This window comes from Equus asinus, chromosome 10 (assembly GCF_041296235.1).
Source record: "Equus asinus isolate D_3611 breed Donkey chromosome 10, EquAss-T2T_v2, whole genome shotgun sequence".
Taxonomy (NCBI): Eukaryota; Metazoa; Chordata; class Mammalia; order Perissodactyla; family Equidae; genus Equus; species Equus asinus.
In genome coordinates this window covers 55007827-55035315 of record NC_091799.1, presented here as the reverse complement: position 1 = coordinate 55035315, position 27489 = coordinate 55007827, and the positions used below count along the sequence as shown (strand labels likewise).

The following is a 27489-nucleotide window of genomic DNA, read 5'->3' as shown; positions in this document are numbered from 1 at the left end:
CCAGTCTTCCTCTATGTTATATGTGGGACGCCACCACAGCATGGTTTGATGAGTGGTGTATAGGTCTGCACCTGGGATCCGAACTGCGAATTCTGGGCCGCCAAAGCAGAGCGTGCGAACTTAACCACTACGCCACTGGGCCAGCCCCAGGAGTTCTTCTTTTTTTAAAATTTATTTTTTATTTTATTTTTTAAGATTGGCACCTGACCTAACAACTGTTGCCAATCTTCGTTTTTTTTCTTCTTCTTCTTCTTCTCCCCAAAGCCCCACAGTACGTTGTTCTACATTCTAGTTGTGAGAGCGTCTGGTTGTGCTATGTGGGATGCCACCTCAGCATGGCCTGAAGAGCAGTGCCATGTCCGTGCCCAGGATTCGAACTGGTGAAACCCTGGACCGCTGAAGCGGAACGTGCAAACTTAACCACTTGGCCACGGGCCAGCCCCGAGTTCTGCTTTTTTAATGTATGCAAGTACAGCTGTAAATTTATCTCCTAGCACTGCTTTTCTGCATCCCATAGGTTTTGATGTGTTGTGCTTTTGTGTTCATTCATCTCAAGTATTTTCTAATCTCTCTTGTGATTTCTTCTTCAACCCATTCATTGAGTATGTTAATTTCCACATATTTGTGAGTTTTCCACTTTTCCTTCTGTTATTGATTTCTAGTTTCTTTCCATTGTGATCAGAAAGGATACATGGTAGGATTTCAATCTTTTAAAATTTATTAAAACTTGTTTTGTAGCCTAACATATGATCTGTCCTGCAGAATGTTCCATGTGCACTTGAGAAGACTATGTCTGCTGCCATTGCTGGGTTGCATGTTCTGTTTGTGTCTGTGAGGCCTAGTTGGAGTATAGTGTTGTTCAGTCCTCTGTTTACAGAACTGTCTATTTCTCCCTTCAGTATTGTCAATTTTTGCTTCATATATCTTGGGGCTCTGTTGTTAGGTGTGTATATATTTGTTATATCTTCTTTGAGTATTAGACCTTTTATTAATACATAATGTCTTTCTTTGTCTCGTGTAGCCTTTTTTGACTTAAAGTCTGTTTTGTCTGATACTAGTATGGCCATCCCAGCTCTCTCTTGGTTACTATTGGCATGAAATATCTTTTTCCATCCTTTCACTTTCAGCCTATTTATGTCTTTGTATCTAGAGTGAGTCTCTTGTAGACGGCATGTAAATGGATCCTGTTATCTCCCTTAAGCTTTCAAGTACTTGGACTCATTCTTGTCATAGAAAGCTTAGGAAATGCATGATGTTAAACATAGTAATTGCCATGGTCAGTTTTGCACAATTACCTCTAATCTCTCCCTCCTTGACAGCAGTTTTAGCGATGGCCAACATGTGGCCTCATTTCTCATTTTCTACCATACACCCGCAAGGGTCGGGGGAGTCTGTGTCATCATAATCTGCAGATAATAATCGGTGACTGAGAGAGGCTGTCTTCTGTCATCTGTCTGACTCCCACCCCGCCCCCCAGTGCAGCCTGCACCACCGGTGGAACTGTCTCCACCTCTCTCACTCCCAACTTGACTGGAGCTGGACGTGGGGGTGCATAGAGGAGTCAGACATACCCTGGTACTTGGTATCTGCATTTGCCTTATGAGTATGGGCCAGAGGGAAGGGAGTTCACCCAGGTCACATGGTTAGTCTGTTGGCTCTGCCCGTCCAGCTCTGAGTTTAGTTTCTTGCCCAGTGCCTCCCTGGCCCAAGGGAAAAAGCTACTGATTGAATATTCCAGTAGTCACTGGGGCTCCAGATAGCCTCTCCACCCAGGGTTGAGGGTGCCTAGGATCAGATTACTGCTTGAGCGCTGAACCCGTGCCATCTGTAAAGGAGGGTGCTCAGATCTGGATGCTGCTCTGACGCATGCACACCCCACCTCTGAGTCCATGTCTCTGAGGTCTGGCCCCAACTCCCAGCTGGTAAAGAAGCTTACCTCATGGTCAAGTGGACAGGCACAGGCTCCAAAGTCTCAGACCCTGTTCAAGTCCCACTGGCCCATGTCATCCCCAGGGGAGCATGGGCAGCCCCCACCCAGCCGCTCACTGGTGAATGTGTCTTGAGGAAAAGGGGGAACTGTGGGCACACCCCAGGCACTCAGCAGGCTGCGCAGACCTTGGCTCCTTTGCCGTTTCCACAGGGCTCCCCCACACCCTTCAGAGCCACCACAGACCTTCAAGGAGGGATTGGCGTACAGTCGTGTGGTCAGGGAGCACCTGTGGGTGGTTCTTGCAAGTGAAGCCCGAGCCCCAGTGAGCTCTTCCCACCTTCCCAGAGGGGCCTCTGTACCCTCCTCTGCCGAGCTTCTCCCCCAGGGAGCTACTGCCTGAGGGGTGGTTGTTTCCGCCACCCAGATGGGGCCATCACAAGCATCTTCACATGAATTAGTGTTGCGGGCTCCAGCCCAGGCTGATGCCAAATTACATGTCAGTTGCTTTGAGGACAATCAGCTGCCTCCCCGGAAGGAACTAACAGAGCTCCACAGCTGTGTCTTATGCCAGACTCTGAACCTCATGTGTGTCTACGTCAGGTGTCTGTTCACTGCAGAGCTTGCTTCCCAGAGCCCATGTGCGTGAGTGCACGCACACACAAGCTCATCTCACTCTCATGTCTCTGGCTTTGCAAAATCCCTGCCACCCATCAGCCATGTGACCTTGAGTGAGGCACCAGACCTCTGAGTTCTGGTGTTGGTTCTGCAACATGGGAACATAGAGCCTGCCTGGAGAGGTCACATGGGGATGAAAGTAGATGCATGTGATAGAGTGTGGTGAGGCCTCTGCAGTCATCAGTGACATGAGATACTGTCCTGATGTGAGGGCCCTGCCATGTGCACCAGGTGTCTCAGATGTTCTCAGTGCACGGGCTCTGTGCCACACTCAGTAGCAGAGCTGGGCTCATGTGTCTCTTGCTGACCAGCCTGTGTCTTGTTTCCAGTTCAGGACCTCAAGGGTCTTGGCTATGAGAAGGGGAAGCCTGTGGGTCTGGTGGGTGTCACGGAGCTGTCAGACGCCCAGAAGAAGCAGCTGAAGGAGCAACAAGAGGTAAGGCTGTCGGGGGCAGGGCGGGCAGGTTCCACAGACGCTAGTGGAGTATTGTCGCCCACCCCGCCCCCTGGTGCAGTGGTCACAGTGTATTCTTTCTGAGCCTCCCTGTGCCGGGCAGATCCCAAGGTCAGGGGAGAGGCTCCTGGGTGAGCAGGTCTCCTGTCAACAGCATGCCACCCCCTGAGGGCCTTCCCCAGCCTGCAGTCAGGTCCAGAGGCCTTCTCACACTGCCTGGGCAGCCCCTGTGGCCACTGCTCCACAGCTGCTCCCCACCACACTCATGGGCTGGTCCAACTGGATAGTCTCCATTTAAGTTTTCCTTCCAGTTCCCTGCAGCATCCAGTATAGGACAGGCCTGGCCAGCACTGGGTGCCCTGAGCAATGTGATGTTGATGGTGGGCAGTGTTGGGGTGAGGGCCAGCTTGGCAGGGAGATCTGCAGCCAGGGGCTTGGCCTCTCTGCTGCTTCCCAGGGGAACTAGAGGTACTTACCTGTCAGTCCTTGGGGACAGCTCACCCGTCCACCTCCTCCAGGCCAGCAGCCCCATCACATCACCCTCAACCCTCCCAGGGGTCAGAAGCCTGCAACACCCTCATTCAGTCCACAGTTACAGTGCCCAGGATGTGCTAGGTTCCAGGCCAGGCCTCAGGCTCTGGTTGAGGCAGAAGTGGGTCCTCTCTGCTCAACACAGGGATTCAGGAACCCAGGGTGTGTCCTGACATGAGACTCTCTGCCTTCTTGCATACTTGGCTCCAAGCCCTGATCATGTGCCTGCCCCAGGGAGGGCAGAAGCGGGGAAGGGGGGACCCTGACATGCAGAGGGGAGGTAAAGGGGCCACCTCCTGCACGTGGTGCACGTCCTTGCTCACTGGCATCGTGTACCACCCACAGATGCAGCAGATGTATGACATGATCATGCAGCACAAGCGTGCGATGCAGGACATGCAGCTGCTGTGGGAGAAGGCACTGCAGCAGCACCAGCATGGCTACGACAGTGATGAGGAGGTGGACAGTGAGCTGGGCACCTGGGAGCATCAGCTGCGGCGCATGGAGATGGACAAGACTCGGGGTGGGCCAAGGCGCAAGTCACGGGAACGGGGGTGCCTTGGGTCTTGCCCTCAGGGTGCTGTGGGCTCAGGAAGCCCCACTCTTCTGCCCAGGAAAGTGCCTGGAGGCACTGCACTGGGGTCTTAAGCCACCTTCCCAGCCTGTAAGACCTTGAGCAAGAGGCAAGAGACAGCCTCTCTGTGCTTCAGTTTCCTCAGTGGTAAAAGGAGTGGTCCTCTGAGTGTTCACTGGTGTTTGAACATGGTGCTCAGCAGGGCTACTTGGGGACAGGGGCTCAAGTTGGAGTCTCAACCAGCTGCCTCATTCCCCTGTGGCCCCAGACTCCCCGCAAGACTCATACCTGTCCTGTGGGGCCACCTGGCCTGCTCCCTGCACTCCTCCTTCCTCCTCTCACCTTTCCTGTTTCTCTGGGCAGAGTGGGCCGAGCAGTTGACGAAGATGGGCCGGGGCAAGCACTTCATTGGAGACTTTCTGCCACCAGACGAGCTGGAGAAGTTCATGGAGACCTTCAAGGCCCTGAAGGTGAGCTAAGAGGGCCCCCAAGCACCACCCCCTGCTGTGGGCCCGTCCAGCAGGCAGCCTGTACAGTGTCCCCTCCTGCGGCAGGCACCTGCAATGGCCTCGGACCCCCTCTTGCTCACAGGAGGAGGTGGGCCCTCCTGCTGCAGAAGGCATCTGTTTATGACAGACGCCATCTGTGTAGGGAATTAGCAAATAGCAGCTCAGCTGCCACTTTAGAAACATTTCCTGGGACTTCAGGGAAATTCTGCTTCCAGTGGAGCCAATTAAGTGCAGTTTACAGGCAAAGCGTTTCTCAGGCAGAAGCCCCTGCAGACTGGGCTCTCCAGAATGAGAGCTTAACATCCCTCCCGTGCTGCCATCAGACTCGTGAGGACTGACAGCTGACGTGGCACATCCCACATCGTCTTTTGGGGTTTTTTTGTAAAACTGCTTTGTACCACATAACCTCATCAACAAGCCAGTCATCTTGTTGACCACACCTTCTTTTTCACACTCTGTAACAAATCGCTCTCAGAACGTAGGGCTTTTCTTTACTGATGAACCATTAATCTTTTTCATGGCGGACAAGGCCTGTGTGACCTGTCACCTTGCCCTCTTTGATTTGGCCACCACAGAGCTCAGCACTAGATCTGGCCCTGGGAGCCCTGAGAAGGAGGAGCTTAGTCTTTTCTCAAGGAGTCTCACTGTTTGGGGGGAAGCAGATGGACAGGTGGTCCTAGCGGCCAGTGAGGCCATAGGTGGAGGGGGTTTCAGGCACCAGCTGAGACTGGGGATGGCTGCAGCCCTGATGGATGACGGCTGCCTCCTTGCCCTGCAGGAGGGCCGTGAGCCTGACTACTCAGAGTACAAGGAGTTCAAGCTGACGGTGGAGAACATCGGCTACCAGATGCTGATGAAGATGGGCTGGAAGGAGGGTGACGGGCTGGGCTCAGAGGGCCAGGGCATCAAGAACCCGGTCAACAAGTGAGTGCAGCTCTGATGCAGGGGGTGGGGTCAGGGGAGTCCCACTTGGAGACACAGGCCCAGGGCTCGGGTCCAGTCCTGCTGGGTAGGAGTCAGGGGTGTGAACTCTGGTGGCTGGGCCACTTCGGGCTCTCCCATCCTCCCACAGTGCCAGGTGTGTCCCATGTAAGTGCCACCCAGCCTGGCACAGCCCCCACATTGAGCTGTGTTGGGGCGTTGCCACTGAGCCCAGGGCCTGCACCCCCCTCCAGCTAGCACCAGCCTGGCCCCCCTGGTTACACTGTACTGTCGCCTCCCTGCAGGGGCACCACCACGGTGGACGGTGCCGGCTTCGGCATTGACCGGCCAGCCGAGCTCTCTAAAGAGGATGACGAGTACGAGGCCTTCCGCAAGAGGATGATGCTGGCCTACCGCTTCCGGCCCAACCCCCTGGTGCGTGTCCCCATCCCCCCACACCATGTCTGGCTGGGCCACATGGTTCTTCATAGTTATCTTAGTGGGTGGCGGTGCTGGTAACAGAAGGGTCCCTCCTTCCCCGGGCCAGCTAGGCCAGGTCTCACCAGCACCCCTCCACTTCTCCGCCTGCGTTAGAGCCTCCACACCTTCCCAGAGCCTGCCCTCTCATCTCAGCTCAGCTGCCCCTGCAAGGTTCTGGACAGGAAGAACTTCTTTGTCTTTAGCATTATTAACCTATTCCCCTTTTTTATCTCTTTTTCCTCCTAAAGAACAATCCTAGACGGCCTTACTACTGAGTGTTCTGGAGAAACTGCACAAATGTACTTTCCAAACGACTGACCGTCCTTGAACTGTGGATTGTTCCGGCCTGCATTTCTGCCTGTCCTTCCCGTTGTCTTGAGTGTTGTGCCGTGTATTAAAAGTCCCAGTGCTTGCCCGCCGTGGCAGCCTGGTCCTGCCATTGCCAGAAGCCCCTCCTGTTCCTTAGCAGCAGGGCCAGGCTGGGCAGATGAGGACGGGCTGCTGCTGTGAAGGCGCCCCAGCACCCTGGGAATCCTGGAGAACCACCTGGCCTGGCCCCTTGTCTGCCTGTGGGTTCCCCCGTTGGCCTGGGTTGCAGTTGGGGGCTAGACCCACGAAGCTTCCTCTGCAAGGGGCGGGGTGGCAGGCCTGCCAGCTCAAATCTGGCTGCAGCTGGGCCCAGAGCATCAGGCACCTCCCAGCCTAGCACTGCATTGCAGGAGGTTGGGGAGGGGTCTTGGAGCAGGGCACTCCTGTGCTCCTTGCCTCACCGGCAGGTGGCACTGACAAGGCCCCACACACAGCAAGCCCTGCTGGTGATGGCTGCAGCCCAGGCTGCCCCAACTGCCCTGGGTCCCGCCAGTGTCGGGGACACAGGAGTCCCTGGGGCTTGTGCCTTTGGAGGATAGCTTCATGGACAGATATACCATGCTAAGACATCACTTGTTTCCTGGAGGAGGGGAGGTGGGTGGGTGGCCCAGACCAAGGTATGTATCAAGAGCTCCCCACGGCTCCAGTCGGTGCCTCATGTTTGTGCAGAAGCCACCTGGGGATCTTGTTCAGCTGCAGCTGCTGAGTGAGCAGCATAGGCGGGTCTCAGGAACCTGCAAGCCATGCTTGCAGTATCAAGGCCCAAGGGGCCCCCACAACTCACTCACCTGCCCCACACACGTATCCAGTGGGTCCTGCTCAACTCCTGTAGGATCATGGGCTCTGAGGACACAAGCTGGGATCAGGCTCTTGGGCCCGCTTGCATTGACACAGTCATTCAGCAAATACTGAGCACCAACTGTGTGAACCAGATGGACAAGATGTGCTCCTGGGCAGCCACAGTCTGCTGGGGACGTGGCAGTGAACCCCTAACATAGTCTGAATTGATAAATGCTATAAAGAGGAACCAGGAGCTCTGGTGGAGGCAGCCTGAGGAGTGTCCCAAAGTGGGGAGTCCAGGGACTGGGAGTCTCAGCAGCAGAGCCCAGGCTGGGGTGACACATGCTACCCTCTCTCCCCAGCGTGGCTGCTGTGCCCAGCACAGGGTAAAGGGGTAAGACATGCCTGTGTGTGGAGGCTGCACAGGGGGCCTGGGTCCCAAGCACAAGGGTGTAGCTCTGGGCAGCCATAGGTTCCAATGATGGGGACCCTAGGCTTCAGTCCCAGGCATCCTGCCATCTAGGTCAAGGTCACCATTCCATTGAATTATCAATGTCCGGGAGGCTTGCCAGGCTCAGCCCATGGACTTTGACCTCCAGCCATGGGGAAAGTTGGAAAAGGAGGCCTCTAAATTGTGTGTGTGTGTACCAGCGCCTCCCAGACACAGAGTGTGAGGCCAGGCCCCTAGACAGGGCTGGACCAGACACCCCTGGCCCTGCAGGGGGAGAAGTGAGGCTGGGGTGGTAAGGAGGGCTGCCTGGAAGAGGGGATGTTGGGATCTGCCTTAAGGGGTGAGAAAATATGAGAGGGTCCATCTGGCAGACAGGAGAGAGGCTTGTGGGGTGTTGGCACCGCTAGAGTTGGGAAAGGTCAAGAAATGAGACTGGAGCCTCAGGTCAGCCCAGAGGAACCTGAACTTCACCCCACGGGCAACGCTCACCTGGGGAGGGAGGCTGTCAGGCAGGTGGCCAGAAGACCATCTTGTCACTGAGGCTTACAGGTGGGACCCAGCTGACAAAAGGCTAAGGGGCTGCATGGAGAAAGGGCCCTGGTTGGAGGTGGTGGTGAGGGTTAGAATCTTCCCGACCCCAGACTGTGGGTGCCCCGGGGCAGGAATCAGGTGGGGACCGCTCACCCTGTTTCCAGCAGCCACAAGTATCAGATGAGTGAGAGTCCAAGGCTGGTCGGAGGGCGTGACAAAGACATTGGGCCACCTTTCCCCACCCTACAGCCCTCTCCCTGGTCCAGCTCCCCTGCCCCCTTTGCATCTCCCCCTCTAAGCTGTTCAGAACCCTCCCAAGTCCCCACCACACCCCAACCCCAGGCTCCTCCTTTCTGCTGCTTCAGCCACAAGCCTGAGCTCCTCCCTGCCAGGAACACTGTTCCCAAATTCCTCACCAAGGTGGCTCCATCCCCACCTAATCTCAGCCTGCCTCTTGAGCCCCCTCCCTCCACCCGCTAAGTGAGCCCAGCCTCAGCTGCCCACAAGGTGTGGAGGCTACATGGAAGGAACACAGCACAGAATCACTGCCTCTAAGGGACCCCCAACCCAGGGCTATGGCTACCTGCCTTGAGATGGCCCCAGAACCAGTCAAAGCTTCACACGCAGACACGTGTTTCAGTTTGGGGCCAGGCATGAAATCTCAAATCCAAGGGCACTGAAGAGGACTTGCACCCAACTAGGTTAGGTTCCTCCATCAGCGCACACGGATAATGACCACTTGATCCTGGGGGGAAGAGGTGTGGGGAGTTAAAAAGGGTCCCCTTCGGGGTCAAGGTTGGGACGCTGGCACCTTAGGATGAAGAAAGCAGAAGTGCAAAACGAGGCCTGGAGAACGAATTCCCTTAGAATGAGGTTGCTGGCCCGGGGTCTCCAGGACGCAGCCCCGTGCCTCAGAGCAGAAGCATCCCGAGGCGTCGTCTTCTAGCCTTCAATAAGAGGGAAACTGAGCCTGGGCCGCAGAAACGGCAAGGCCAGTGTGGACCGCGCTGAGCCGGACGAGGGTGTAGAGGGGGAGGGGCCTCGGAGGCTCCGCAGGAGCGCTCAGGGAGGTCACGGCTGCGGCGACCGGACCAGGGCGCAGCGGGGGGCGACCTTTGCGCGGGGCGGGGCCGGGCCAGGCTGGGTCCCTGGCAACCCCCCCGCCTAGAGCGCCGCCGCGGAGTTGCTGAGAGCCCTAGAGGCCGCGCCGACGCTGAGCCGTGGTCCGGGCTCCGCCACCATGGACATCCCGCCGCTGGCCGGCAAGATTGCGGCTCTGTCGCTCGGCGCCCTCCCGGTGTCCTACGCGCTCAACCACGTCTCGGCGCTCTCGCAGTGCGTGCCGGGCGGGCGAGGGCGGCCTCCTGGGGGGCGGCGGGGCCGGGCCGTGGGGGCGGGGAGGGAGGATGCGCGGGCGGCGGGCCTGGCTCTCTCGAACCCTGCGCCCCCGCGCGCCTCTGGCCCCAGAAGGTGGAGGCTGAGCTAGAGGAACCCCCCTCACCCGGAAGTCCCCTTCCCGCGGGCCAGGATGCTGTGTGGTGGGAGTGAGGGCGCTCGTGGCACGTTTGAGGCCTGGGGAGAAGGGAAGTTGAGAAGCAGAGCCCCCCACAGGGCAGGGTTTGGAGGGTTTCTGGGGTTTTCCCAGGTATGTGCCCAGCACCGGCTCCAAAGTCGCCAAGGGTTAAAGTATTGCCCCAGACAAGGTTTCAGTGACCTGGCTCTTGCCACACATATGCTCTGCTCCACCACCCCTTCCAGACGGTCCCTCCATTACCTGTCTCAGGTCTGAGACTTTCTTCATTTAAGGGCTGGCACAGCCTGTCCCAGCCTCAGTTTCCCCTATATTCTGCCACCTCCCCTGTCCCTGACTCCTAACCCGAAACCCCAGCCAATGTGTACCAGGCATCTGCAAGCTCCTCACACTTCCAAACCCAGCTCAATCTAAGACATGGAGTAGAGGGAGTCTTGACTGTGGGGTTGGCTCCTTAGGGACAAATTCCTGGCTCTGTCCCTGTGGGCCCTGGGTGAGCCAGGTTGCCTCTGGGAGCCTCAGTTTCTTGATTGTGTAATGAACATAGTGCTAGATCTCATCCCATAGTTATGGTTAAGGATTACGACTTGTGTGCAGAGACTCTGGTGCAGTCTCATCTGGTTATTATAATTGTCATTGTTGGTCAGAGGGGGCAGGATGGGGATCCTGGGGATCAGAGGGGTTCACAAGGTAGGAGCCTGGAGAGAGTGTAGGTGAGAGTGTGTGACCCTGGATAGGTCTCCTGCCCTCTCTGGGCCTTGGTTCACCCACCTGTTGGGGGCTGCCCAGAGACCTGGCTTCTATTATCTGTACAACTGGGTGACCTGCCTTATCAGGTTGGTGAGGACAGATCAGGGCAGAGGTGGGGTGGAGTTGATGGAGGCATTTGGACTTTAGCCCAGAGGAGTCGGGAGCTTCAGATAGTGAGGTGTACAGAGCCAAGCACTGGAGACCCTCTGGCAGGCGTGAGAGCTGGATCTGGCCACAGAGGGGATCCACGTTGTTGAACCACTGACTGAGCAAATTGAGTCAAACATATTCCAGCAAATGATAGGATAAATCATACACTCAGAAGGTGTTGACAGATGCCCCCTTTGTACCTGGCCCAAGTCAGGCAATGATTCTTTTTGAGGAGTCAGGGAGGGCTTCCTGGAGGAGGAGCCATGAAAGACGGCTCTTGAAGGATGAGTAGGAGTTTACCAAATGGTAAAGAGACTTCTGGAAGGAGTTTTCAGGAGAGGGAAACAGCTGGGGCAAGAGCCTGGTGATGGGAAAGGGCAGTTTCAGGGAATGGCATTCCTGGACAGACAGACACTTCAGCCTTGACACCTGGAGCTTCCCAGAGGCTGCTCTTGCCCTCACCAGGGTGGAGTGGGGCCTTAGCACTGGGCCCGGCGTCCCTGACTTGGTTTTCTCCTCCACAGCCCCCTGGGGGTGGTGTTGATGAGCGCCCTGATCCTGGGTCTGCTATTTGTGGCTATCTACAGCTTGTCCCGCGGTGAGATCTACTACGACCCGCTTTATGCTGGTGAGTCAGTGGGAGGGTCCTATGGAAGAGAACCGTGTGAGCAAGGGCCTCCTCCATCAGACTGAGGGCCCTTGAAGGGGCTCCCATCAGACTGGAGAACCTCAAAGACATTGGAGAACCCGCATTGACTGGGGAACCTCAGAGGGCCTCCCCTTTCAGACTTTGTGGCTCCTGAGAGCCGGAACTGTGTCTTCCCATCAGACCAGAAGCCCCTGAAGACCGTGCCTCCCCATCACTCTGGAATCTCCTTGACGGCAGGGACAGTGCCTCTCCCAACCTGGGAACCCCCAAAGGCAGGGACTGTGCCTCCCCATGAGGCTGGGCTGTGGGTCATGTGACCTACGGAGTGGGGACTGGGAGCAGTTGGGCGCAGTCTTTGCTTGGAATCTGGGTCCTTGAGCGCAGCCTCAGGCCCCGCCCAACCCGGGCCGTGCCACGCCCACTCTCCCCATAGTATTCGCTGTCTTCGCCTTCACCTCGGTGGTAGACCTCCTTATCGCTCTCCAGGAAGATGGCTATGCGGTGGGCTTCATGGAGTTCTACACCAAGGAGGTACGTAGCGGGCGGCCTGGGATTCCCCCTGCCCCGCTGCCAGTCTGAGCCCTGGGCCTGCCCTTGCAGGGCGATCCGTACCTGCGGACCGCGCATGGAGTCTTCATCTGCTATTGGGACGGCACTGTTCACTACCTCCTCTACCTGGCCATGGCCGGCGCCATCCGCAGAAGGTGTGCGGGGTGGGTGGGCTCGCGCCTAGACCCTGGGAAGGAGGTGAAGTCCTCAGGTGGGGTCCAGGCCAGGGTGGAGGCAGAAGTGTCTGTAGGGGAAATCAGGAGGGCTCTCCAGGGCTCTAGCCAGGGGTGGCAGGAGAAGGTTGTGGGGAATGTTGCAGGTGTAAGTGATGGTCGGTTCTCTTCTCTTGTACCACCTGGTGCCTGGGCAGACACTTCTGTCCTTGGATAGAGGATGTGACTGTTCCTTCCCTCATTCAACTACCTGTTGTCCCTTCTGTCCTGGGCGAATCTTGGAGGGACCCAGAGCTGAGGAGCCCAGGGTGGTCCCTGAGCCCTGGCTGGGGCTCTGAGATCAGGGGACGGGTGTCTACTGGTCACCTCTCCATCCATCACCCAGGAAGAGGTACCGGAACCTTGGACTCTACTGGTTGGGATCCTTCGTCATGAGCGTCCTGGTGTTCCTCCCAGGAAACATCCTTGGTAAAGACTCAGCTTTGAGGAATCCCATCCCCGCAGACTGGGTCACTGCTCTGCACCTGGAGGTCCCCACTGGGTCCTCCATCCCCTCCCCAGTGCCTGTAGAGGGCCTCCCCCCCATGCCTGTCTATGCACAACCTCAGCCAGCAGCCTGCCCCCGCCTTCCCCATTTCCTCTTGGGTGGAAGCGTGTCCCCCCTTCCTCCCTACGCTGCAGGGCTCCTAACCCCAGAGATTTAGCCCAGAATGCTCTTGACACAGGAAGGGGGTTTTAAGGCAGATCCATGGGGCAGAGTGAAAGCTTCACTGGAAGGTCTGGGGAAGTCAGGCAGAGAAGGCAGCCCAGGATGTGGGGATGACTGAGCAGGAGGAACCCCAAGGTATATCCAGGGGGGACAAAGAACAGCTGAAGTGTACCCATATCTGGAAGGTAAACTGAGGCAGGCCAGGCTGAGGAGCATGGACATCATCTTATGGGTAATGGGGCGTCAGAGATGTTAGAGCATCTGCAAGGATGGCATTTAAGAATCAAGACTTACAGCTAACAGGTCTGGCCAGGCCTGGGAGATCCTCGCTGAGTGACATGCCCTCTCTCCTACCATGACAGGCAAATACAGCTCAGAGATTAGGCCCGCCTTCTTCCTTGCCATCCCCTATGTGCTGGTCCCATGCTGGGCTGGTGTGAGGGTCTTCAGCCAGTCCCAGGCACCAACCTGCTGCACCCCCAATGTGGTGAGTGCCTTGCCCCTAGCAGGCCTCATGCCAACATGCCAGAATGTCCCCCATTTGAGTTGTCTCTGGTCAAAAACATTGTCTCTTGGGAATGATCTCCTTGGTCATTAGGAAAGAAGGGATGGGCCTTTATTGAGTGCCTGTTGGATACCAGACTTCTCATGCTGGTGCTTCCCCATGTGCAGGTGCAGGAGGAACAAAGAAAGGGCCTCCTACAGCGCCCAGTTGACCTGGCCCTCATCATCTACCTCACTCTTGCTGGGTTCTTTACCCTCTTCCGGGGCCTGGTGAGTCTGTGCTGGCCAGCCTACACTTCGCCCACCTCCAGCCCTGCTCCCCAGCCCACCCCTCCCACACATGTTCCTTTACCAAGTGAAAAAAGGCCACTGCTGTCCTGTCTGATCATCCACAGAAGTTCTTCATCGAGTCTCACCTGAGTCTTCCATGCAAAACTCCATTCCCTGTAGCCTTCTTCCCATGTCCCCCTTTCCTCCCTAGGCTGCTAGGCTCCTGACCCCAGGGATTTGGCCCAGAATGCTCTTGACACAGGAACGGGGTTTTAAGGCGGATCCATGGGGCAGAGTGAAAGCTTCATAGGAAGGTCTTGGGAGGTCGAGCAGAGAAGGCAGCCCAGGATGTGGGGATGGCTGAGCAGGAGGAACCCCAAAGTGTATCCAGGGGGAGCAAAGATATCTGTGGTTTCCCAGCCAGAGGGAAAGAACCAGGGTTGGGGGGGGCCGGAGCAAGGGGTGGGAGGGTGGAGACTTCTTGTAGGAGGGATGTTTGAGGTGAGGTCTGTCAGTTGTTGGTTCGTCTGTCTACCCCAGGTGGTTCTTGACTGCCCCACAGATGCCTGCTTTGTCTACATTTATCAGTATGAGCCATACCTGCGGGACCCTGTGGCCTATCCAAAGGTGCAGGTGAGAGGGCAGGTGGGAGGAGAGGGTCACAGTCCTGCCACAGGTGGGGATCCACTGGGCCTCTTTGAAGCAGGTGCCAGAAACACAAGTCAGACTGGCAGAAACACAAATGGAATTTATTGTCCTACCTAAAAAGCACAGATATGGCCTTCAGGTATGGCTGGATCCAGGAGATCAAAGATAGCTCTGTCGCTGGGCTCTGCTTTCTTTGTATGGGCTCCACTCCCAGGTAGTCCCTTTGTGGGATGGCAGAGGCAGCCTTGAGCAGCTCCAAGCCTCCGTCTACCCTACTTAGCCACCACAGAGCAATATGAGCCCTTATTTCCCTAGAGCTTAAGCACAAGTCTCAGGCAGTCTCTCAGTGGCCCACTTTGAATCACATGCCCATTATCATCTGACCATTGAGCTGATGATTATGGCCAGGGGGCTGGGGTGTTCTGATTGGCCAGGAAAGGGTCACATGCCACTTCAGGAGTAAGGTGAGTGGGCTCAGTGTATGTATGTGTATGTGGGGGATACCCAAGGGAAAGAGAGGAACAATTTGCACAGGGTTGGGATGTGCAGAGAGCCTCCATCCTGGGTGGGGTATGAGGTTGGCCAGATCCTTCCTGAGGCCCCCATTTCAGGGGTCTCTGGAAACCTGGCTGGGACAGCTGCTCACTCATTGGCTCTGTGCCCACCAGATGCTAGTGAACATGTTCTACGTGCTGCCTTTCCATGGCCTGGCTGCCTATGCCCTCATCTTTCCCGGCTGCTCCTGGCTGCCTGACTGGGCTTTAGTGTTTGCTGGAGCCATTGGCCAGGTGAGGTGGGGCGGGGGTGGGGTGGGCAGGTGCTTAGGGAAGAAAGTTTCTACCTGCCCATCAGTTGCTTTTGTGCTCACCCCCTAGGCAAGGTGATGCTGGGCCCCTCAGAGGCCCCAGCCACAGCTCAGTATCGCAGGATTCTCTAATCTGAGAGAGAAAGTGCTAGACACAGACACCCCCAACCTCTTGGGATCAGAACTGGAGAGAGAAAGGGATAGGGGCTGAGAGGAATTCCAGAGGGAGAAGGTTTCCCAGAAGAGGTAGCATAGAGGTGGGCTTTGACGTATGGGTATGAGTTCTCCCAGCAGGGAAGGGCATTCCAGGAATGGGAACAGCATGAGGAAAGGCACAGACGGGGACAATGACTTAGCAGAACTGTAATATGGCTAAAGGCAGAGGCAAGAGAAATTGGTAGCTAGATGCTGAGGGCTTTGAACTCTGAGCTTGGGAGCTTGTGCTGAGAATGATGGGGAGCTGTGGGAAGTGTTTGAGCAGTGGAGGGCCCCATCAGAGCTGGGGTCCTGTTTCTGGATTCCTGATGGGAAGTGATAAAGCCTGGGCCCAGGCCAGTACAGTGGGGACCTGGAGGACATCTATGAGGTAGACTCCACAGGTTTTTGTGTCAAGGGCATCTACCTGGGGCGGGGAAGAGCAGGAGGAGGAGCTGGACCCAGGTCAGAGAGATTGGGTACAGGGCCCAGCAGACGGATTGAAGATGGTCCTTGTCAGGCAGCTGGGGAGAGGCTCACAGACAGATGGACAAAGACAGGACATGTGGGGACAGGGATATTTAGAGACAGACAGATGAACTGGAGAGGGGAGACAGGTCAGCAGAGCCAGCGAAACAAAGACAGGGACGCTCAGGGCTCCCCGGGGTGGCATGTCAGTGATGCTAGGACTTGTTCTCTTCTGGCTCCTGACACCCATCCTCCCTGTATGGCCACTAGGCACAGTTCTCGCACATGGGTGCCTCCATGCACCTGCGCACGCCCTTCACCTACCGTGTACCTGATGACACCTGGGCCTGCTTCTTCGTGTGCAACCTGCTGTATGCGCTGGGCCCCCACCTGCTGGCCTATCGCTGCCTGCGGTGGCCTGCCTTCTTCCTGCGCCCACCCCCCGGCCCCCCAGCCCACCATAAGAAGCAGCACTGAGGGGGCCGTGGGACTCCCCAGGACTCCGTGTACATGCTTAGCAGGCCCTGCCCCAGGAAGGGTGGGTTGGGTTTTTTAGAGGCAGGAGGTATGTCTCTGGGTGTCTTTGGTCCTGGCTATGGTGGTTTCAGGCCTGTGGGTGGGATGGGAGACCCAAGCACAGAGGGCCACAGCCACGCTGATCTGTCAGGGTACACCAATCCCACATGGATTCTTCTACTCTTTCCCAGAATTTACCCATCATCCCCCGCCATGGATGCTTTTAGTAAAAACCCTCTTGATGCCCAAAATATTGCTGCCTGAGAGTTTCAGGATGTAGGGACAAGGGACCTACTTCTCTGACCCCATGAGGGCCTACCTATCACTGCCAGCGTGCCCATCAGGAGCTGGAGGTGCCGGACAGCAGAAGTCTGCCTTTGGTTGGTATGCACGGCTCCATCTCCCAGATGGGGAAATCTGAGGCTCAGAGAGGACCAGAGACCTGCCTGAGGTCACTTTGAAATCCAAGCTCTGTCAATAAATTATAATAACTAATAGTGTGGCACAGTTATTAACCACCCACTGCATACCATGCCAGGGGCTAACCTTGGGTGCTGCATGCTGGATCTCAACCCGTATTCCAGATGGGGAAACTGAGCTGCAGGAGTTGAAGCTGAGCTAGGGACCAAGTCTCAGCCCAGCTAGTTCTACCACAGAGCCCAGAATCTTGCCTCTGCTGTCTAGTTGGCTCATATTTTGGAAAAACTGAGGGTGAAGGGGCAGCCAGAGGGTCGGGGGAAGGGCTCATTGTTTCCTGATTCCATTTTTGAACTTGGGCGAAGGGCCAGGCTCAGGGGTGACTGGGTCGCAGAGTGGGTCAAGGGCTTGATCAGACTCCCCTGCTCCCCACCTCTAGTAACACTCTAGCAACGCTTATTAGGCACCTATTGTAGTCTGGCCATTGGATCTTTTTTTTTTTAAAGATTGGCACCTGAGCTAACATCTGTTGCCAATCTTCTTTTTTTTTTTTTTTCTTTTTCTCCCCAAAGCCCCCAGTACATAGTTGTATATTCTTTTTTACTGCTGAGGAAGGTTGGCCCTGAGCTAACATCTGTGCCATACTTCCTCCACTTTATATGTGGTGCGCTGCTACAGCATGGCTGACAAGTCGTGTAGGTCTGCACCCGGGATCTGAACCTGGAGACCCCGGCCGCCTAAGTGGAATGTGCTGAACTTAACCACTGTGCCATGGGGCTGGCCCCACATAGTTGTATATTCTAGTTGTAGGTCCTTCTGGTTGTGCTATGTGGGATGCCGCCTCAGCATGGCCTGATGAGGCCATGTCCACTCCCGGGATCCAAACCCGGGAAACCCTGGGCCGCTGAACCAGAGCATGCAAACTTAACCACTTGGCCACGGGGCCGACCCCATGGCCATTGGATCTTCACCAAAGAACCAGCAGTCCATAGCCCAGAAGTGGAAACTGAGGCTTAGAGAGACCAAGCATCTCTTCCAACTGCCCACAGCCAGTGAGGGGCAGAGTCCGATTTGGCCCTGTTGCTGTGTGTCCCCTCTGCAGAGTGTGTGACTGTTGTGGGGCCCCCATCCTGCAGCGTGAGCACCTTTTGGGTGCCAGAGCCCAGGACCCCGCGTTGTCACCCAGTGACAAACAGGAAAACAGATCTGCAGGCCAAGCTCCTTTCCCAGGTTATTCAGCCCCCTGCCTACGCCGGGCGTCCAAGTTGGAAGACTCCATCAGGCCCCCTCCTCCATTTTAAAGACGGTTAAACCGAGGCCCAGAGAGTACCTCCGCGGGCCCAAGTCCAGCCAGCAGGGACCTGGTTCTGCACTCACTGTCGAGCGAGGTCCTTTGTCCGCCACCCGCACCCAGGTTTCCTTTCCGTGTAGCGCTTGCCGCCGCTTTCCCTTTAACGGCCCCCCCCCCCAACCCACACACACCGCCGCTTCCCTCCTCCCCTTGCAGGCAGACGCCGGGATTGCGCCGCCCGCAGGGACCTGCCCAGTCCTTCCTTGGGTGTGCGGGGGAGCGCAGTCTCGGCGCGAAGGGGCCGCTCGGTGGGGGCCGCACCCGCAAGATGGTGAGTGCGGCGGCGGGCGCGGGTCCCTATAGGTCCGTCTCTGGGATTCTGTCTCTCTGTGTCTCTGAATCCAGGTCCCTTGGTGTTTCTCTCCTCAGTCTCTCTCCCCGTCTCGATCTTTCCCATCCCTTCTCATCTTATACCTCTTTCTCGAACTCTCTGCCTCTCCTCCCTCTCCGTCTCTCCCGACTTCTCTCTCCCTTTTTTTTTTTTCCTGGTTCCTTTTCTCTCCCTTTCTCTGAGTCTCTCTGTCTCTCCCTACTCCCGTGTTTCCTTCTCTGTGTCTCTTTCCCTCTTGCTCTCTCTCTCCCTTCCAGGCTCTGTCTCTCCTTCTGCATCTCTGTCTCCCTCTGCATCTCTTTCGCTCCGTCTTTCCTTCCTCTTCTTTCCATCTGGTTCTCTCTGTTCTGTCTCTCCCTGCTGTCTCCATCTCTCCCTGCCTTTCTCTTTTTCCCTGTTCTCGCCCTCTATCTCTCCCTCCCCCTGTCTCTCCCATTCCCTCGCCCCCCCCCCCCCCGCACCCCGCCCCAGCTCGGTTTGCTGCAGTCTCCTGGCGCACGGATAACCTTGCCGCTGTCGCTGCTCCAGCTCCTCCCCGGCGCCCCCAGTCCCGGGTCTGGGCCGGAGAAAGAAGGGGCGGGACTCCAAGCCTTCAACGTTGGGGTTAGGGGGTCAGGCGGGTTGCCCGCGCAGGACTAAGGGAGGGTGAGTCTGAGGCGTGGGCTTTGCGCAGGAGCGAGGGTGAGAGATCCTGGGAGGGTTGAGGGTGGGCCTGCCAGCCTTCTCCTTGGGGGAGTCCTCTGGGGTCCTGGCCCGGCTGGGAGCCTCGGCAGGTGAGAAGTCCTCGCCGCGGGGAAGGAAGGCCAGGGGGCTGGTCCTCTGACAGGCAAAGGCCAGGAGGCTGGACTGAGCCCCCCGCTGCCCCCAGGTGTGTGCTCGGGCGGCCCTCGGTCCCGGCGCGCTCTGGGCCGCGGCCTGGGGAGTCCTGCTGCTCACGGCCCCCGCGGGGGCGCAGCGCGGCCGGAAGAAGGTCGTGCACGTGCTTGGTGAGTCAGGGACGCTGAAGCGGGTCTCGCCCCGCAGGAGCCGTGGCCAAGTGTGATCGCCTGGGTGCATGGAGGGGGGAGGGCGCTGGGCGTTCCTCACAGCTCCTCCCCCTCTGAGTCCCCTGCCCCTCCCCAGTCCCCTCCCTAAACTCCTTTATCCAGCTGATTTCCTGACCCCCACCCGAGTCTTCTTCCTACATCCCCTCCTCAGGGTCCCCCTCCCTAGGGTCCCCAGCCCCACCCCCAGGACCTCTTCTGAACCCTATTTGGTCGCCCGCAGAGGGCGAGTCGGGCTCAGTGGTGGTGCAGACAGCGCCGGGGCAGGTGGTCAGCCATCGAGGTGGCACCATCGTCTTGCCATGCCGTTACCACTACGAGGCAGCGGCCCACGGCCACGACGGTGTCCGCCTCAAGTGGACCAAGGTGGTGGACCCACTGGCCTTTGCTGATGTCTTCGTGGCACTGGGCCCCCAGCACCGGGCGTTTGGCAGCTACCGCGGGCGGGCAGAGCTGCAGGGCGACGGGCCCGGGGACGCCTCTCTGGTTCTCCGAAACGTCACACTGCAGGATTATGGGCGCTATGAGTGCGAGGTCACCAATGAGCTGGAGGATGACACTGGTATGGTCAAGCTCGACCTGGAAGGTAACCAGCTCGTGAGCAGGATGCCACGCGTTTCTAAGGGAGGAGAGAGGGAGAGTATTGCACGGGACAGAAACCAAATCAAGTTGGCCTGAAGGAATTTAGAGGATGGGGGGGAGGGGGGGAGGCAGGTGTAGGGTAATGGTTCTGATGTGGGGTGATTTTGCTCGCCAGGGACATTGGCATCGTCTAGAAGGAGGTTGCTGGTGGCATCTAGTGGGTAGAGGCCAGGGATGCTGCAAAACATCCTACAACACACAGCAAAGAATGTTGTCCCCAACAGCAAAGAATGATCCAGTCCAAAATGTCAGTAGTGAGGACGTTGGAAAATCCAGGGGTAGGTGGGATCCAGGCACTCACTCTATGTCAGGAATCCCTCCCTCAGCTCTGCTACCCTGGATGCGCTTTCCTCCGGCAGCTTTCCCCTGAAGGAACGGAAAAGTAGGGCCAGGCTTCCATCCTCCCAGCTTAGCAACTGATTTCCTAGTGCTAGCCAGAGTCCCAGAGTTGTCCCTCATAGGCCCAGCTTGAGTCACATGCCCACCCACGAGCCAATCACTGTGGCTAGGAGATGGGATGCTCTGATTGGCTGACCGTGGAGCTGGGAGGTGGGCTTTCTATGAAGAATTCTCTCCCACTTAGTTTGCTTCCTCAGTCCACCTTAGAAGATGCTAGGAAAGATTTCAGAGTCCTCACTTGCTGAACTTCCAAACAATAGCAAATAGCAACAATAGCAGCAGCAGCAGCTCTCCTTTATTGGGCGTTTTCTATGTGCCGGTGCTTGAAGAGCTCTCTGCAGTCTCTCATTTAATTTTCCCAAAAACCCTGAAAGAGACACTATTACGAGCAGATGAGCAACTGGCTCAGAGAGGTGACAGCCTTACTCAGGGCACATGCTAGTGAGTAGCAGAGCCAGGACTCAAACTCTTATCTGTCAGGCTCCAGGTCTTCTCTCTGGCCCTCTTCGGCTCCTTCCTTCATCTGCTGAGAGTACTCAACTCACCCCCAAGGTCTGCCCCTCCAACGCAGATACACAGAACCCTTGTGAGCAGAGTTGACTGTGAGTCCGATGAGGGACAATTTGTAAGAACTGAAGGTGGAAGGGAAACCAATTGTTCTGGACAATGCTGAGGATCAAAGGGATCCTTCCCCAGGGTCAACCTGGGGCTTCCAGTGTTGGGGAGTCAGCACTGGACATACACATTCCCAGCTCCACGGACTCAAGGCTTAACAAGATGGAAGGTCCTAGTGCTGGGAGAATCTCAGAAGCACATTGGACTGAATGGAGGAGGGTTGTGGGAGCTGCGTTTTGAAGGATGAATAGGAGTTCAATAGGTGGAGAGAACATAAGCAAAGGGAAAGGCAGTGGACATGATTAAGTACGTTAAGGAGGAGGGTCAAGTGAATCCCAAGCTTAAGACAAAGGGGGCCATGACGGGTGTGAGCTGAGGAAAGGCATTGTCAGGTCTGAGGCCATGCCTCATAGTGAAGGACTGGAAGGTCTAAGATGAAGAGTTCACACAGCACCCCAGATGTCAGGTCGAGGGGTAGCGAGCTGGGGGGCCGGATCTGACGCCCGTGTGTCCTCCCAGGTGTGGTCTTCCCTTACCACCCCCGTGGAGGCCGCTACAAGCTGACCTTCATGGAGGCGCAGCGCGCATGCGCTGAGCAGGACGGCATCCTGGCATCTGCCGAGCAGCTGCACGCGGCCTGGCGCGACGGCCTGGACTGGTGCAACGCGGGCTGGCTGCGCGACGGCTCGGTGCAGTACCCGGTGAGCCAGCCCCGGGAGCCCTGCGGCGGCCTGGGCGGGGCCGGGAGCGCCGGGGCCGGCGGTGGCGCCTCCGGGGGCGTGCGCAACTACGGCTACCGCCATAATGCCGAGGAACGCTACGACGCCTTCTGCTTCACCTCCAACCTCCCGGGTGCGTAGGCCCCGCCTACTGCAAGCCCGGGCCCCGGCCATGAGGCCCTGCCCCCAGACTGGCCTCTCCTGGGTCCCGCTACTTCTCAGTCTCCCTTTCCCACCCTCCACCCCACAATTATCTCTCTTCTGCCCTTCCTCCTCACACCGGCCCTCCGGGGTCTGGACCAGGAGATCCCTCCCCCAGGACAGCCACGGCGTAGCAATCAGGCATCGCCTGGCACCAACACTGCCCTGGCCGAGGCTGAGGTCCCAGGCCGCAGGGGAAGGGGTGTTCTTGAATCCTGAGGCTGGGGTCCTGGGCTGCAGGCGGTGGAGGGCGTCCTGAATCCCGAGGCGGGGTCCGGGTAGCGGCCCTAACCACTCTCCCACCCCCTCGCAGGGCGCGTGTTCTTCCTGAAGCCGCTGCGGCCAGTGCCCTTTTCAGGAGCAGCGCGCGCGTGCGCTGCGCGCGGCGCGGCCGTAGCCAAGGTGGGGCAGCTGTTCGCCGCGTGGAAGCTGCAGCTGCTGGACCGCTGCACCGCGGGCTGGCTGGCCGACGGGAGCGCGCGCTACCCCATCGTGAATCCGCGCGCGCGCTGTGGCGGCCGCCGGCCAGGCGTACGCAGCCTCGGCTTTCCGGACGCCACGCGCCGCCTCTTCGGCGTCTACTGCTACCGGGCTCCCGGCGCGCCGGACCCTGCACCCGGGGGCTGGGGCTGGGGCTGGGCCGGAGGCGGTGGCTGGGCTGGAGGCGCGCGCGATCCCGCCGCCTGGACCCCGCTGCGCGTCTAGGCCCCGGGCGCAGATGGCTGGGGTGCGGACCGCTGGGGCGGGCGCTCGGCGGCTTGCCAAATGCTTTGCCGTCCCCTGGAGACGGACTCCGCCCCTGGAGATTGGCAACGCCCCTTGCGGTGCCTCCTGAGGGCCTTGAACACTGGCCACACCCCCTGAGGTCCCCAGAGACTAGCCAGTCCTGGGAGACAAGTCCCCTGGAAACTGACCAAGCCCCACCTCTCCTAGACAGTGGATTTCCCCTCCTCCCTCGACACACCCCTGGAGGCCAAGAGACCCTTGAGGTCCCTTGAAGATCTGCCAGGCCTCGTAAGGTCACCTGGAAACAGACGGAACCACTCCTGAGGTCTCCTGGAGGCTGGACCCCCGGGGTTATCTGGAGACTGGCCACAAGCCCTCTGCATCTCCCTGGAGATTGAAGACAGTTCCCCTAACAGTCACCTGGACACTGGATCCTCCTCCCCATCGCCTGTAGAGAAACCAGAAACCTCAGACTTCGCCAGGTGACCATGCCTCCGTGGTCACATGGAGTCTGTGAGCCCCTGTCCTCTCCCTTACGGTGACTGTACGTTGGGTACTCCCATTCTTCCCCCGTCGTCGTGAGTCCCCCGAAGTTTCCTGAGTAACAGCCCCACCCTTCCAGTTCCAGGGGAGACCACCCTTGTCTGTCACCTGAAAACAGACTGACACGCCCCCATCTGGCCTGCATGACTGGCGGCCACGCCCCACCCCTCAGGTATCTCTCTGAAGGGAGCAAATCCACCCCCACCTGATGGCCCCTTTCCTGGCTGTCACCAAAGAGACCATCCCCTTGGGCCCAGGGACCCATAAAATCCATGTCACTTGCTATGGACAAGCCACCCCTCTTGCCATTGTTACGAAGGTGACCAGCCCAGCTTCTACCTGCCATCTAGAGTCACACAGCCCTTCCCTCATCAGTCACACCCGTGGAGGTGTTGCCTCCCTCCTCAGCTGTAACCATGGATACCACACATTTCACATCTCACCGCCTGCACCCCAGAGACCTACAATTTCACTTCTGGCCGTCCCCATCCTGACCAACAGCCAGGGGAACCACCCTCCCCCCCAACTATCCAGAGAGAGACCCAACATTCAGTTCTCCAGCTCTCACCATGGAAACAGGCTGCCCTGTTCCCCAGCTCCTTGCTACCCTGCAAGCTCCACCCCCAGGCAGCCTGGACCCCATAGCTGTTGCCATGGAAACAAAACTCTGGTATCTGAGGTAACAGAACACCTGTCCCCTAGGCTTTCCTTTGTCCCACCAAGTTGTCACCATAGAGACTGTCAACGTTGTCCCCATGACAACTGACTTCCTAGCTTTCAGGAACTTCTCACCATGGGCTGGAACTGCGCCCCATCAGGGCTTAATGGCTGCCCCTTCACCAGATGGGCCCAGCCAAAGGCAGCATCCCCAGACACAGCTGGACTTTTGGAGCAGCTGGACATCCTCCGTTTGTGCACTCACTATACCGCAGACAGCAGCAGTGCATGAGACACCCTTGCAACACCCAGGGGTTTTCATTGCCGCTGTACAGACGAGCAAACTGAGGCACTGGCATGCTCTGGTCCTTTGAGCTGGGCAAGCACTGAGTTCCCCTTTTCCTCTCTGAGACCACATACCCATTCTCACCGAGCTCCTCTCTCTTTCCCTAACACCCCTCTCCCCCCCACCACACGCACACAGGCACACACACATCCCTCCTTAGAGATCCAGGAAAGATGGAACATCCTTAAATCTCAAAATCCACCCTGAGCTCTAGGTTCTAAGGGGCAATTGTGCTAAGGAGTCAGGACCCAGTCAAATTCCTCATTGTTGAGAGCCACCTGGGGAGACAGTCCATGAACAAGGCCACCCCAACCGTGGGAGACCCCAGCTCCGAGGTCTTGCCTGGATAACACCGGGGTCCCTCCGAAGCCCTCCTTATGGTCACTTCCACCTCAAGGAAACCCTTCTGTGAGTTTTGGAACCAGATGTGCTTAAGTTCGAATCCTGCCTCTGTAACCAGGTGACAAAACCCCTGAGCTGTTTCCTCCTCTGCACCAGGGCTGTTCTGAGGTCCCAGTGACTGCAAAGTATATAACAGAGGCTCAATAAATCTTTGTTGGGTTTTTTTTTTTTTTTTGATGAATGAGTAAATGAGGCAGCCAGTGGGTAATTACTTCATAAATGCATTTTGGTGAACAAAATGTTTCCCAGCTGGGAGTGCTTGGTAATGATCCAGATGTGAAGTCTCCCCTCATTTCTCCTGACTACACCCCCCCCAAATCTCTCTCTTCTCTCCCTTCCCCCATCTTGCCCTCACTCTCTCCCTTGAGTTGTCCCCACTCACCCACCTGTGGGTCTCAGCCTGTCCTTCTCAGCCTTGTCCTGATGGGGTAACTGACAAATCCAGTGGTTCCTCTCAATCCCCCCGGGCATGAAGTGTGTGAAACTAGAAGGTGAGTCCTGCACCAGGAAGGCAGAGAGGTTGCAAAATTTCACTGGGAGTAGGGGTGGGAGGAGTGTGGGCTGAGGAGCATTGAAAGTTTCTGGGATACAAACAAAGGGAGACAAGAAAAATGTGTAAAAGTCTGATTAGGATGTAGAAGTGGGATGGTCGATTTCATTGCTCATCCTTCAATATCAGCTGTGACAGACTGAAATCACTCATCTGAAGCAGGGCTTCAGTTGGGCCTTAGCTTCCTTGAAAAGGGGAATGGTAAGGGGCATGTTTCCAGAGATGAGTGCATAGGATTTCTTTCATCCCATCTTTTCCCTGCTGGCATCCTTTCTTCCATGGGTTCCAGCTACCTGGTTTTCCCATCAGTGTGTAACTTTCTCTTCTCCTTCCATGAGAGTCAGGAGGAGCTGACTCCACTCCTTTCCAGCTCAGCCAATGAGTGCTGGGACTCATCTCCCTGGGCAACCCTGATTGGCCCAGGAGTAGACGTGGACCCATGCAGACCAATGAGACTCAGTCCCTGGGATTTTGGTGGACCCACATGCTGAGGGAACCTTCCTTCTGCTGGGGTCGCTGTGCTGTTGGAGTGGAGGTTGTAAGGATTCATCTGTTCCATGGCAACCTGGATAAAACCCTCCATGAATCCAGAGATTCAGGAAAATGTCTATTGCTCCTGTCCTCCACCACCCAGTTCACTTCCCAGAGACATCCAAAGTTTCTTACATGTCCTTCCAGAGATGTTTTATGTTCATTCAAGCAAACATGCATATGTATTTCTTTCCCCCATTTTTACACAAATGATAGTGTGCAACATACACTTTCTTATATTGTAAAATTCATGTAACATAAAATTCACCATTGAAAACATTGTAAAATGTTCAATTCAGTGGCATTTAGTACATTCACAGTGTTGTGCAACCATCATCTCTTTCTAGTTCCAAGACATTTTCATCACCCCAAAAGAAAACCCAGTACTCATTAAGCAACAACTCCACGTTCCTCCCTCCCCATTCCCTTGCCCTGGAAACTGCTAATCTACTTTCTGCTCTATGGATTTGCCTATTCTTGTATTTCATATAAATGGGATCATACAATATGTGTCCTTTTGTGTCTTGCTTGTTTCATTCACTCAGCATAAGGTTTTTGAGGTTCATCTGTGTTGCGGCGTGTATCAGGACTTCACTCTTTTTTATGGCTGAATAATATTTCATGGTATGTATATACCACATTTTGTTTATCCATTCATCAGTTGATGGATATTTGGTTTGTTTCCACCTTTTGGCTATTGTGAATAACACTGCTATGAACGTTCACATGCCATGTATACTTTTAAAGTAATTCTTCTTTTACTTAATAATATATCTTTGAGATAGTTTCTATCAGCATAAAAAGATCACACACACACGTTCTTTTGAGGGTTGGCAGAGCATTCATTGTTTGGATGCGCCATCATTTTTTGTAGCCAGTCTCCTAATCGTGGACATTTAGATCATTTCTCATATTTTGCTGTGAATAATAAGTACCAACATCATCTCACACAAGGGCAAGTATAACTGGAGGATGGTATCAGGAGTTGTTTGATCAAGAGGTCAAAACTTGCCATTCTGATAGTGATCTCCACTTCTTCTTAGAGGTGGAACCAATTTATACCCCACCAATAGTAGATGTACTTGCCTGTTTCCGCACCACCTCACCAGCATTGTGTTATCACTTTTTACCTTAGCCCACTTGACAGGTAAAAAGTGATATCTCATCGTGGTTGTCACCTGCAATTCTCTTATTATGTGTGAAGCTGCACATCCTCCACTTTGACCTTAGGTGCAACTGCTTGAGTAAGTCATAAATCATTCTCAGTTCAGGTACATCGTCATCACCGATCTATGGAAAGCCCTCTTCTAGTTAGATCTATTTGTTTATTCCCTTTTATTTGTATGCCCCTGTTTATATATCTTGGTGTTCTTGAAAAATGTGTATTATTTTGTCGAGCATATGTTGTAGTTTAGCCATCTGTATTTCCTTTTCTGTGAACTTTTTGTTCATACCCTTTGCCCATTTGGTTATTGGATTATTAGTCTTTTTCCTATTGATTTGTAGGAGCTCTTTGTATATTAAGGCAACAAGTCCTTTATCTCTGATTTGAAAAATTGTTTCCAGGCTTGGGATGTGCCTTTTGACCTTGTTTGTGGTGTTGGCTGCTACTATTGCTTTTAGCATAAAGCCCAAACTCCTCACTATAGCCCATATGGCCCTCAGTGGTCCATCTTCTGCCTCTCTGATCTCACCTCCCTCCATTCTCTACCTCTACCACTCCACTCCAGCTACTATGGACTCCTAGCTGTTTCTCAAATAAGCCATGTTCCCTTCTGCAAGAGGATTTTTGCCTTTGCTCTTCCCTCTCCCTGAAACTCTCTTCCTTTCTTTCCCTCCTCATCTAGTTAACACTACTCCTCCTTTAGATTCCATTCACCTCCTCTAGGAAGCC

The 27489-nt window shown here is 56.0% G+C and overlaps 3 protein-coding genes across 4 annotated transcripts in view; all 3 read left to right on the top strand.

Moving 5' to 3' along the window:
- The window catches only part of SUGP1 (SURP and G-patch domain containing 1), a 36790-nt gene extending 30275 nt beyond the window's left edge, over positions 1-6515 (top strand). For both annotated transcript variants that reach the window (XM_044773126.2, XM_070519513.1), the window contains 6 exons: positions 2935-3041; positions 3936-4113; positions 4528-4634; positions 5452-5597; positions 5900-6029; positions 6323-6515. In XM_044773126.2, coding sequence (XP_044629061.1) covers positions 2935-3041; positions 3936-4113; positions 4528-4634; positions 5452-5597; positions 5900-6029; positions 6323-6349 — 695 coding nt within the window. In that variant the 3' untranslated portion in view covers positions 6350-6515. The remainder of the gene's footprint in view (positions 1-2934; positions 3042-3935; positions 4114-4527; positions 4635-5451; positions 5598-5899; positions 6030-6322) is intronic.
- Positions 6516-9240: 2725 nt separating this feature from the next.
- On the top strand, positions 9241-16617 carry TM6SF2 (transmembrane 6 superfamily member 2). The gene is made up of 10 exons (XM_044773128.2): positions 9241-9540; positions 11161-11264; positions 11719-11816; positions 11886-11989; positions 12393-12475; positions 13079-13203; positions 13389-13490; positions 14031-14123; positions 14807-14926; positions 15877-16617. Exons 1-10 carry the CDS (start codon positions 9446-9448, stop codon positions 16081-16083), a joined length of 1131 nt encoding a protein of 376 aa, XP_044629063.1. The 5' UTR covers positions 9241-9445; the 3' UTR covers positions 16084-16617.
- A 1423-nt stretch (positions 16618-18040) lies between these two features.
- On the top strand, positions 18041-24662 carry HAPLN4 (hyaluronan and proteoglycan link protein 4). The gene is made up of 5 exons (XM_014832259.3): positions 18041-18161; positions 19090-19207; positions 19488-19850; positions 21440-21772; positions 22154-24662. The coding sequence occupies exons 1-5, from the start codon at positions 18159-18161 to the stop codon at positions 22543-22545; spliced, it is 1209 nt and encodes a 402-aa protein (XP_014687745.3). The 5' UTR covers positions 18041-18158; the 3' UTR covers positions 22546-24662.
- Positions 24663-27489: the final 2827 nt, after the last annotated feature.

Excerpts from the sequence above, each read along its gene's own strand:
- TM6SF2 (XM_044773128.2), top strand. The coding sequence starts at position 9,446 with ATGGACATCCCGCCGCTGGCCGGCAAGATTGCGGCTCTGTCGCTCGGC. Across the intron at positions 13,491-14,030 it reads TTACCCTCTTCCGGGGCCTG|GTGGTTCTTGACTGCCCCAC; the intron begins GTGAGTCTGTGC and ends TGTCTACCCCAG. Across the intron at positions 14,124-14,806 it reads TGGCCTATCCAAAGGTGCAG|ATGCTAGTGAACATGTTCTA; the intron begins GTGAGAGGGCAG and ends TGTGCCCACCAG.
- HAPLN4 (XM_014832259.3), top strand. Across the intron at positions 19,208-19,487 it reads GAAGGTCGTGCACGTGCTTG|AGGGCGAGTCGGGCTCAGTG; the intron begins GTGAGTCAGGGA and ends GGTCGCCCGCAG. Across the intron at positions 21,773-22,153 it reads CTTCACCTCCAACCTCCCGG|GGCGCGTGTTCTTCCTGAAG; the intron begins GTGCGTAGGCCC and ends ACCCCCTCGCAG.